The 12,309-nt window shown below is 45.5% G+C and overlaps 1 protein-coding gene across 2 annotated transcripts in view; it reads left to right on the forward strand.

Annotated features, from left to right (window-relative positions):
• Positions 1–12,309, forward strand: part of IQCA1 (IQ motif containing with AAA domain 1) — a 105,820-nt gene that overhangs the window by 78,806 nt on the left and 14,705 nt on the right. For both annotated transcript variants that reach the window (XM_027668080.1, XM_027668079.1), the window contains 3 exons: positions 180–262; positions 3,001–3,108; positions 6,078–6,277. In XM_027668080.1, coding sequence (XP_027523881.1) covers positions 180–262; positions 3,001–3,108; positions 6,078–6,277 — 391 coding nt within the window. The remainder of the gene's footprint in view (positions 1–179; positions 263–3,000; positions 3,109–6,077; positions 6,278–12,309) is intronic.

Here is a 12,309-nt window from a genome sequence, read left to right on the forward strand (position 1 = left end):
CAGAAAATGGTATTTATTGATTTCACATTGATGGCACTAATCACCTTTACCTCTGAGCTACAAAGTACATTTATAAAGCTGAGGAAGCAGAAATAACTCTCAAGTTGGTTCAGCTGTGGGAGGACTGAGCTTTTACTTCCAGTGCCCTATGATTTCTGAGTGATGTCTCTTGCCCACAGGACCATTGATTCCCTGTACCAGGAACTTGCAGAAGGAGGATTGCTGATCAAAGCCCAGGCCGTGAATCTCTCTGATTACATTGGTCAAGTACCCCCTTTACAGCTACTGTGGTGTTTGATCTGACCAAACCTCCAGCCCTCCCATGGGCTCTGACCCCTATTTCCAGTCAAGAGGGAGTTCAAGAGTCATTGCACTTTCAGGACTTGCACACTTGAATGTCTAAAGCCATGCAGGCAAATCAAGGCTTTCTGCAGAGTGCTCAGTGCCTTTCACTTCTGCTCCTGAAAGCAGGACCTGTTTGTAAAGCTGGGGCTTCTCTCCAGGCACTGACACCTGCAAGCCTTGAATGGATTTGGACATGACAAGCCACTGTGAGGTAGAACAACATCCTTTGAGGAGCCCTGGCTAGGCATTGCAAAGACAGTGCAAGTCTAACAGACCACGGGTCATAATCCATCCAGAATATTTCCCAGAGAACAGCAATAATCATCCCTCCAGCTTTTGTTCATTCAGCCTTGAAGACTCACCCCCTTCCTCCACCTCCCTGACTGCCCATGAACTCTGAGTAGTGCTTTGAGGCGTATCTGGCCCTGATTTGAGTAAGATGTGTCTCTGTCTAGTTCTGCATTTCACAGTCCTCTTGCCTGGTTTCTGTTACCTGCAGCTGCAGTCAGACATGCTTGTCTATATTCTACACAGAAAAAAGGGCTAAAAAAAGCCCCAAACCACATTTTCAGGCTTCAGAGGGGTCTGACACCATCTCCAAAAGCATTTGGTGACATTCAATAAAACCACATCAAGCCCCAAGATTTAATTGTTTCAAAGGCCATAATTTGAATTTGAAACCATCCAGAAGCAACAATGCCCCTGGTTGTTAGTACAACATGCATCCCAGCCAGAAAAGCCAGATTCTCTTGTATTCCCTCTAAAGCCCATCTGTATATAAACTCTTAGAAGCACCAGTTCAGCCTTCAGAGCCTTTGCTCATTCTGTTGAAGGCTGAGTTAACAAGTGTCCTGTCTGCTTCATGCTCATTAAAGATCCTGAAGCGAAGTAAAATAAAGGAAGATTTTCATTATTCCTTTGTTCAGCCAACCCATCGAGGTCTAACAAACATTCCCCACTACAGATGTTTTTAAACACATCTTCACCAGTGGATAACAGTTAACAGCTGGTAACATCCAACACAGGAAGAGATGGCTCTGGGCCATCTTCCCTTGACCCTGAGGTTTGAAGCTTTGGCTTCTTTGCAGCACAGAGGAACACAAAGGCTCCTCCAAGTTATCCTGGCAATATTCCCTTTCCAGCAGAAGATTCTGGGCATGGAAGTGCAGAGCCTAAAGTCATCTGGCTGCCTACACCTGCACAGGTGAAGGCCCAGACTGCCAGAACCAGCTCTTCCCAACACAAAACTTACTCATGCTTCTTGAGCTGCCACACCACCACACAGAAGGTATTTAAAGCTGGAACTATCTTTTTTTTTTTTTTTATCTAAAAAATCTCCCTTTAAGAGCCCCAGGACACAGCCAAAGCCTGCAGAGAAGTAAGTCCTCATTTGCTCAGCCTTACAGGGCTGAAGCCTAAGGAAGGTCACTTCCAGTTCCTGGGGAAAGGACAAAGAGTGAAATTGTGCTACACAGCCAGTAAAGGCACTGAAATGTCCCCCCTCTATGACAAACTGACATCACTGAACTAATTTTCTTGGTGACCTTATCTAAATTAGTCAGAGAATATCCACTGTGATTTATGTTCGGTTGCAATTAAACCCTTTGATGCCTTCTAATTAAATCTGTGAAGATTAATTCCTATCCAGTTCTTTTGATTTCTCCTTAAATAAAAGATAAAACCTGAAATGAATTTTATTCTTCAGAGGGGAGGGGGCAGTTGCACCAGGGCTTGTCTTCCTTTTTGCCCCCAAATTACAGCTCCACTTTTTCTCTCACCCACTGCTAATTTACCCCTGCTCCAGAGAGCTCTAGTCCTCTCCTTTTTTATCCCCAATAAAACATAATATGCTGTTATTTTTTCAATAATATTCACCATAATGACACGTATTTTATGCTAAAAATAATCCTTCATTACATCACAACTAGTTTTCCTGCTTGTGGCCCATCCTGCTGGACCTTTGTTCTCTGACACGTCTTGTATATGGGCTTTGACAGGGCAAGCAATGTGATTATAGCTCTGTAACAAGAGCCAAGGCAAGATTAAATCCTTTCAGTTCACATCAGGGACTTTCAGTTTTCTTGGGTTGTTTCGTGGAGGGGTTTTTTTGAATAAAAAAAAAAAAAAAGAGGTGTACTGCAAAGCAAAGAGCCCCACCGAATTAGGTGACACGTTCAGACGTCCAACACAGCGAGGAGCTGAGCTGGGACACAGCCAGGGAAAAGCTTGTTAAAACGGCTTCTCCCCCTTTCTGAAACCCTTTGGAGAGCGTGTGGTTCGCTGGGATTCCAGCCCCGCAAAATCCCAAATCCAGAAATGCTTTACCAGCCCTGTGATTTATGGTGCTGCTAATGATTCCTCTCCACAAAGTTCCTCTAAAAGGTTACTCGAGACCGACTGCTCTGCTGAACGCCTTCCCTAGGCTGGAAGGGAAAGTCCATGGCCTGTTTAACTTAAATTTTCCCTTGCAGTTCACCTTTCTGGGGGCCACATCCCACAGCAGTGTTGCCCCGTTTGAGTCCCTGTCCCTGGGCATTCCCGGGTTTGCTGGGAGTGCGTTCTGTCCGTGCTCCACGGCACTCCCTCATTCCTTGAAAAATGCATTTTGTACCCACTCAGTGTCGCATTTATTAAGCCCCTGCTTCCCCCCTGCAGGCAACTACGACTGTCTGAGGAGCAGCCTCCGTGGGACGGGGGCACAGCCCTTGCCCTCAGCCCCCGACGTCAGGCAGCTGGTGGCCCTGTATGGAATATTGCCCTTAGGTAAGAGCACGGCAATTCCTGGAGGGAAAAACACGGTGGCTTTGCTTCCTGGCAGAAACAGGCATCTTTGCTGGCTCTGACAGGGCTTGATTAGTCGCAATCTGAAGCGTTTTGCAGTCTAATTGTTTTTCAATTAAGCCTTCTGAGCGAAGGCCATATCATTTTAATAGTGCATAAAGGAGTGTGCACGGTCAGGTATTGCCTCTCCATCCCATCCCTGTTTGCATGGCAACAGTTTGTGAATGGCAGCACATAAAAAGGAAATCACTTGGGGAAGATAATAGCTGAAACAAGCTCCAGTGATCAAAATTAATCAAGTTAAGGGAAGGGCTAAGGTTGCAATTTACCTTTTACAAGCTGGCTCGTGTTACTCAGTGCTGCACAATGCAATCATTGAAGGAATTAGTCTGAATCCATTCTGTACCTCGCAGAGTACACTTGTAAATGCCCTTTCAGTTTTAATGCCAGACTTAGCCAATATCTAACAAGGCTTTGCTGGGTCAGGTTGTTTGCTTTTAATGCAAAATCTATCCCATATTTTACTTGGGAATGGCATTAAGCCAAATTCTAGTGATTGCAAGAAGTACCTGTCTCAAGGTCCTTTACCTGATATTTTGCTTGCATCCTTTTCCATTCCTGGCTGGATTTTTCAGCCTCTACTCAATACTTCACTTGCACCCTTTTCCATTCCTGTTTGGATTTCAGGGAGGTTTTAACTAGGCAAGTGCTCCCCGAGGCTGTCATTGTCTGCTCATCCCCTTTGGAGGGCAAAACAGCCAATGTCTCCCTGCCTCCCATGCTGGCAGACAGAGCTTCTGCTTTTCCCTCCCCTTTGCACAGCTTCCAACACCCAGAGCTCAGGCTGTTCTGTACCTGTGTGTTCTGAGGCTCTCCTCGGGCATTCCCTGGCTCCACATCCCCAGAGCAGCCCCGTGGAGAGCTCGGAGCAATAGCGTGGAGCTCTGGTTCATTCCTTTCAGGGAGGTACAAGTGCTCCTGCTGTCCTGCAGCTCCATCTGAAGAGCCAAGCTAACAAACAGGATTCTAACAGCACCTTTCTTCAACCTGGGCGGGGTCCTTCCCACCCAAAACACCCTCAGCTGGTTTGGGGTAAGCCCTCAGGGGTTGGCTGCAAGTTTGACCACAGTCAGCTGAGGGAGCTCAGCAGCTCTCCCTGTCTGCACAAGGCAACGTGGTGTCTCACACAGTCCATAACTCCTCCAAGGTTATGTTTTAACATCATCTAATCTAGGAAAATCAAGCCCCAGGACATCCCCTGAGGCAGGAACTAAAAGAACCTATAAATTTTCAGCCATTTATACAATTGCTAAAAATTCTAGGGAGAGGAGACCCTGGACTAGTTAAAAAAACAAAAGGTATTGGCAACAGCAGTTTGGAAAATGCCTTTGAGTGGAAAAAAGGTATTACAAGAGCCAAAAAAGGGTACAGGAATGGCTTCACCTTTGGGATGCTATGTTATGGATGACATTATACTTAATTGGTTTCCAAATTAGTTCATCATTATATAATTGTGTGTTGTAGAAGTGAAAGTTTCTCTCAAAATAGTCACTTGATGGCAAGGAAAGCCCCAGCTTAAATGGCATTAAGAAAATTATAAGCAGCTGAAAAGAGAAATTATAGTGGAAGATATACTTCATCTTTAACCACAGAGGAGTCTGCTGCTCCCCTCGTAATAAATCTATGTGTAATAGTAATAGATTGGTATGGAATGACCAAATATTAATAAAGCCTGGGTGGCTGACAACTTCACTACATCCTGGACCGCGCTGCAATAATGGCATTCATCTCTGCACTCCCACTGTCATTTATTTGGGACATTAAAGCATTAGCACACAGAGAGGCAGCCTGATTGGATTTGTTTTAAATATCATCCTTACCCAGCTGTCCCCCTGAACCCAGAGCACCTTTCCAGGCTAAGCCATGGGTTCCCTCTGCAACCCATCACCTTTGGGGCCAATTTCCCCCCCAGTCTGGGGGACACCAGTCTCAGAGACCCTCAGAAGCAGTGGGTACTCACACAGATTTTTCATTATTGTAACCACCACCACTGCTGGCACAGGACATTTTTAGACAGAGGCAGTGATGTTACTGAACTACCACTGGGCATGGATAAAGCATTTAACATTCCCTGCTTCTTCCAGTTCTGGAGGTTCACCTGTCCCTAATTCATACAGTGACAGCTGCAGGAAAGACAAGTTCCATCACCATCGACCTCCTAAAACTGTCTGTGGTTGTGTTTTCCCAACACTGGCATTTCTGCTGGGCCTTCCCAGACGATGGATCATGTTCCCCACAGCCCAGGATGAATTTACCTGGAGCAGGCACAGAGACAGATTTAGAAATGCTGAGCAGTCATTGCTGTGGGTACAGCAAGGGAAGCACAGCACCCCTGGCACTCCCTGAATAAACTGAAGAGAACAGAATGATCCTCCTCCTCTGAGCAGATACATCATCCCTGCACTGCAACATCCCCCTGCCACATTCCAGAGTAGGGAATAACACTGGCTCCTCTGCAGGTGAGCCTAGGTGTGCTCAGCAGTGAAGGATTTTAGAGCACACCCAGCCTAAGTGATAAAGTCTCCAGCGCTCACTGAACAGCAGTAAAGTAAAAGAGGAAAAATTACCCCCAAAAAAGGAGGTGAAGGCAGAAGTTGAAAGAGAAAAAAGTAAAACACATGGTAACAACTGGTCTCAAAATCCTTCTTTTAGCTCACATTGATTTAGAGCTCAATTTTACCCATCAGAAGGTACAAATAAGGGACATGAAATCCACTGAGGACACAGCTCTGGTTGTACAGAACTGAACTCAAGAGCACACGTGCCACAGTGAGGAAACAATTAATTCACATTATAAATTATTTATGGTGAATAAAAAAGGAAGAATCATTCCTTTACCTTTATAGCAGACTCAAATGAAAGCAATTACAGTGCCTTATGACTTTTTACAGGTTCCCAAATGGTCCACGAGAATGCTCCCTTGGTGAAATCCGTGTTACTGGCTGGACCCACTGGTGTTGGAAAGAAAATGTTGGTCCATGCCATCTGCACAGAAACAGGAGCCAACCTCTTCAACTTAACTCCTTCCAACATTGCTGGGAAATACCCAGGCAAGGAGGGCCTGCTAATGATGCTTCATATGGTTCTCAAGGTATTGTGTGTCTTGGGGGGTTCTCTACAAAGTTGGTTCAGTTCATCAGCTCTTTTGTGGGACTAATAGGGAATGAAACTGTAGTTTCTCCTTACTGAGGAACATACACACCTTGGGCAAAGCTGCTCAATGTCCAAAGTGCTGCCAACCCAATTTAGAATTCCCTCCCTGCCTTCAAGTGTTCAAAACATCAGCAGGAATTTCTTCACAGAAAGGGTTGTTAAACATTGGAATGAACTGCCCAGGGAGGTTTGGAGTCCCCAGCCCTGGAGGTGTCCAAGGAAGGCCTGGACATGGCACTCAGTGCTCTGGGCTGGGGGACAAGGTGGGCATTGGGCACAGGAGGGACTCAGTCTTAGAGGTCTTTTCCAACCTAAAGGATTCTGTGAAACCACTTGTTGACAGGCAGTGTGCGAACCTCTGCAGAGGATTTACTGCCCCTGGAGAAATCACTCGGAGCAGCCATATTTTTCACATTAACATTTTTGTGAGCTTTGTGTTACCTTGAATATGAAAAGCATCACAGATAAAGAAAATTCTGTTCTCTGTTTATATGCACATCAGCCAGGAATGCTTGTCATGCAGCATTTAATCAAATGCTGGGCTGGGGGTGGTCACAAATTTCCTCTCTGGGACTGTTGCTGCACAGCAACTCTCTCCCCTGTACTGCTCTCTGTTTACCTATCAGCAAGCTTTTCAGAAGAAGGAATCCTAGTTCAGGATTACAGGAACAGCAGTGTATGAGAAGTCTGGAAATGAAAGAAGGTGTATGAACTGCAAAGGACATATCCCAAACTCTCTTCAGAAGAGAAAAAAAAAAAAAAGGCACTATCCTGGCAGGCTTTCTTCCACATTTTAAGTCCTCAGCATTTCTGCTACAGAAGGAAGCTGGTAAATATTTCCAGACAAAACAACCACAGCACATACACTAGGAAAAAGCCAAATGCAATAATTTTCCAGTGCCAGAGGCCTACTAAAATTGGCTTTGCCTGGGATTTATCAGATGAATTCTATTAAATCCAGTGTTACAGCAGACTTTGTGACAGGTGCCTCCATCCCAGAAAGGACATGTTTCACAGCTAAAAGCAAAGCAATGCCCAAGGCCCAGGTCAGAGCAGTGCCCAGGGAAGAGTGACAGTGCTGTAATCAGGCACCTCTGACACTGCAGCACCAACACTGAGCCTGGCACTCCCTGACACAAGTTAGTGCCCTTAGGCTAAGCTCATAGTCCCTCTCCTGCCCATTTTACCCTTCTCCACTTTGTTTCTCTGCCCTCATCAATGGCAAAGCTTGTTTCTGGCTGCAGGCACAGCACACACTGTCCTTGCTATAACACAGTCCCAGCTATAGCACAACACCTTTAAGCACAGGAGAAAGGAGGGCAGCCTTTTTACTCCTGGAAAAAGTTCCAGATGAAGACAGTAAGGGAGTTTTTTTTTATCATACATCTAATATTTTCAATAATTGGAACATCTAAAATGTTTGTGTCTACCTATACATATTGATAGATAAGTATACACACACACATCATGTACATATGCATATCTAAAGCCTTACATTTTTCCACATTACTTAAAAAGAAATGGAAACCTTATGCAACCCCTCCCCAAAATCACAGGAAGCAGTCCAAGCTGATTTCTCTCCTTTCTCTCTTACAAAAGAAGCGATGACACTTGGGTGAACCTCCCTGAGTTACTGGGATGGAAGTTGCTCACAGTCAATCATGTGGAATAAGGGCTGTCCAGGCACTTGCTTATCAAAAGGTGACTTGTTCCAGCTGTAACAGCAGCACTGCTTCAAACTCTGCTCCTTTAACAGCAGAGCACAGTCTCCCTTTCCAAGGAATACATCTCTGCAGGGTCAGTTCCTCCCTGGGAGGGTGGGGAGGCCCTGGCACAGGTTGCCCAGAGAAGCTGTGGCTGCCCCTGGATCCCTGGAAGTGTCCAAGACCAGGTTGGATGGGGCTTGGAGCAACCTGGGCTGGTGGGAGGTGTCCCTGCCCATGGCAGGGGGTGGCACTGGATGGTCTATAAGGTCCCTTCCCACCCAAGCCAGTCTATATTTCTGTGACACCGCACTGGCCTGTCTTAGCACTGTGTTCCATTTCCATTCCCAGTTCCTCTGGCTGTTTCCCCTCTCCCTACCACCTTCTGTCCCCATGGCTGAGCCACCAATATGTCCACCAATATGTTTCAACTCAGATTCTGTAGGTTCTCAGAGCCAGGCTGGAAACAATTCTCCATCCACAGACTCTCTGCAGTTACAATCCACCTTTGTTTATTCTTGACAATGCCAAATGTGCCTCATTTCCCTGTCTCTGGTCCTCAAGTCCCTGCCACAACCATCCCCTTCGTTTGTTCTGCCATCAGCTCCTGCTTCATTACAACATCCAGTGCTCCCACCCAGTATGATATTCCTGCAGCTGGGATGGAGCAATTCCATGCAACAGCAAAGAGGACCAGGCTGTACCCACCAAGCAGACATCAGCTTTGCAGGAAAGATGGGGGGGTCTTCAGGACAGCAAGTTGAACACGAGTCAGCAGTGTGTCCATGCAGAAGTAACTCATCCAAATACTGGCCTGTATCAGCAAGACTAGCCAACCTCAAAGGAATTAATTATTCCCTGTTATTTGGCAGTTATGAGATCACAACTGACACTATGTTCAATACTGGGCTACCCTGTTACAAGACAGGCACTGACAAGGAGGTCCAGGGAGATAGGGGGGCTGGAGCAATGGGACAGGCTGGACAAATCCAGTTGTGGGAGTCTGACTGCTGTTTTCAGGGGCCTCATGGGATAATACAGAGAATAGAGCCAGACTTTTCCCAGAGGTGCACAACAACAGGACAAGAGGTAACAGACTAGTTGCAACAAGAAAAATTGTTTATATATTGAGGGAAAAGGTTTAGGAGGAATAATACATTCCTGATTTACAGGAATTTACAAACACAAGGACAACACAAATTGAAAACAAATTCCTTGAGGGGGAGGAACTGAACAGTGGTACTTGCCCCCCAGAAAGTTTGTTTTCTACCACGGTACAAAAAGTCTGCAGTAAACATATTTGGATTGTTGTGAGACTACACTATACAATGTCACCTGTGGCAGACAAGCCATGGGAGCAGTTGGGACTTTGCAGCAGACATGTATTTAATATTCCCAGCTCTCAGTGCTCCTCGTTAGAGTGCCCTGCGTGCACATGATCACTGAAAATTCACCGTCATCACACACTTCTGGTCAGGTTTTTGGGAAACAGCAACTGTGACTGTTGTCAAGCAACTTTCTACTCCAGCTTCCCAGAACTGCCTTTATAGGGAGTTAGCCAAGCAGAACACAGCCCTTCCACTTAAAGCTGTAAGTGACTGACAGGAAACATGACAGTTCTTTCTCTGTTATCTTACGACCCACGTAACCACTGTTAAACACCAGGATTTAGTAAATAAGGATTAATGGTGCTCTGTGATAAAGGTGAAATCACCCTGCACTTTTGATTACCTGTCACATCTGCAAACAACAGAGTTTCTGTAATGAAAGGAAACTCTGGAGAGCATAAAATGACCATTAGGAAGTTTCCCCTCCATAACTGAGTGTTGGCTGCTGGCCATCGTTTCGTGTGAGACACCCTAAACAAGTGAATAGCACCGGGGAAAAAAATGAAACTTTAATTTGTTTCAGATGCAAGAGCCAAATTCTTTTTGTCCCCCCTCCCTTATTTTGGGGAGGAGACTGGAAAGAGACACACCAGCCCTGACCCAGGGGAGGCTTGTGTGCTCCTCAAGGCAGGCATTTCAATGTGGTACGGAGGAAATGACTTCTCATAACAGACCAGGAAAACACCAACATTTCAATCTCCCTATTCAAAGGAAATGTAAGGGAGATTGATATTGAATAGGAAAACCATTGAAAGAGGCTGCAAACTCCAAGCCTGAGCACTTGTGTTCTCCATAAAGACACGGCAACGCCTGCCAGGTCAGCTCTGCTCCGGAGTGAAAGGAGAGGATCTGTCTCTAACACAGAAGCGCTTCCCAGCGGTCCCCAAAACAAAACTCATCCTTCAAGCGTGAACCAAACGTGCTGGAATATTTCAATTAAGCCCCATTTTCCAGCCTGAACTCAGCAGAGCTCTCTGCCAGCTTGTACCAAGCAATGGCTCAGCTCTCCCGTGTTCCCATAAAACACCCCTGAGGAGCAATGGTTCATATAAAAGATGCAAAGAAGGGTAGTGAAGGATGCATGGAAACAAAAACAAACCCAGAAAGGATCGAGGAGAGAGGGTAGAATGCATGACTCCATGACACAGAAGTGTAAAAATGCAGGTAGTTCATGAGCCTTAACTGCAAGGCAATAAAAATGACAAGCACTGCAATAAGGCAGCCATGGGGTTAATCACTAACAGAGGGAGAAAACCCCTCTCAGGGGCTTCATCCCCCTCCACCAGGGCCACAGCAGCACACAGAGCACATTGTACCCAAAGCACACATGGTAAAGTGTTATTAGTGCAACACTGACCAGGCTAAAAGGTTGGGGAAGAGGTGGCCAGGAGGAAATACCAGCAGGGCAGCCCTGGATGTGTTTCAGCAGCTCAGGGTGTGCTGTGCAGCTGCCCCAGGGAGCCAGGGCTTTTACAGAGTAGCAAACTGCACAAATATCCAACACCATCAGTGCTGGGGGACTCTTATCAGGCTGTTTGGTTATGCTGTTTAGCAAGTCAGAGGTGACTATTCAAGTGTTATACCAAAAAAGGAACATGATGGAATTTATTTAAGATTAAATGATACAATCCTGGTGTTTAGAAGCAACATAATTTAAGTCTGCCATGACTTTTTTTTCCCCACTGCATCAGGTTGATTTGTTCACAACCAATGCTGTGTTGCCCCTTCAGGCAGGTCATTTTTCTGGCAGTCTGAAGAACCAAGCACACCTTACCCTGGTAGTGACACAAGTCTGTGTGTTTAGCATTCCCATGCCACACAGGACTTCCATTACAGTTGAAATTTGGGAACAGCACAGTCAGTCTTTCTTTTCAGGCATCCAGAACAATTCTTTTCTCCTGGTACAGCTCAGCCTGCTGGAATCCTTAGACCCTTGAAGGGTTAAATATCACCAGTGCTCAAACTTCCAGTGTTATTTCTGTGAGAAAGCAGCTTTACACTTAAAAATTAAAGTCATGCTGTTGGAAGACAGTATCCACAGTCATTATCTGCCTAACAAACCCAAATACAGTGGCATCATCACTGCAGCACTGGAATATTTACCTGGTGAGGTTCCCACTGATAAGGTCTAATCACAGGTTTCAGCATTTTGCTGCTCAGAAGCACTTCTGGGTGTATAAACTACAGGACGCTGAGCAGTTTTCAGCTGTAACTTGAGCTTCCAGAAATTCTTGGGCTTTTTTTAAAAATCCCATCAAATCCTTCATGTTTGGAGGAGCCTTGTGCACATGTGTTGGGCAAGAATCAGATTTCTGCATTTTCAAGTGTAACAATTAAACTGTTAAACTCTGGCTCTCGAGTTTGAAAAGTTTAACCCAAGGCTTTCAAAAGTGCTGTTTGATCTTTGATGACTGTTGACAGGCAGTGGGACGAGAGGGTGGGGTTTTTTATCCATAATGATTTTCCTGAGGAGCAAATCTCAGTGTGGTATTAGAAGGGTTAAGGAGCCATCTGCTGGCAGCTCCAACAAATTGTGGAATTACAGCAAAGCCAATAAAATTTCAATTACAAATTAATTATGTACAGTGCATTTAATTATCCATGGATTCAAACTGTCCATGGATAATTCAAATGAAGCACTTTCACAGGGGGATACACAGCCTGCTATGTATCTGCCAACAATTTAAATGAGATGCCAGTGGATTCTGGGTGTCTGATCCATCTTTAAAATAGGAAACAGTCAGGCTCAAACACAGTGTGTTGATTTGGTCATATTAATGTTTATCAACACAGAAAAATCATAGAATCACAGACTGGTTTGGGTTGGGAGGGTCCTTGGAAGCTCATCTTGTGCCACCCCCAGCCATGGGCAGGGACAC

Source organism: Corapipo altera, unplaced genomic scaffold (genome assembly GCF_003945725.1).
Source record: "Corapipo altera isolate COAL_440 unplaced genomic scaffold, ASM394572v1 183, whole genome shotgun sequence".
Taxonomy (NCBI): Eukaryota; Metazoa; Chordata; class Aves; order Passeriformes; family Pipridae; genus Corapipo; species Corapipo altera.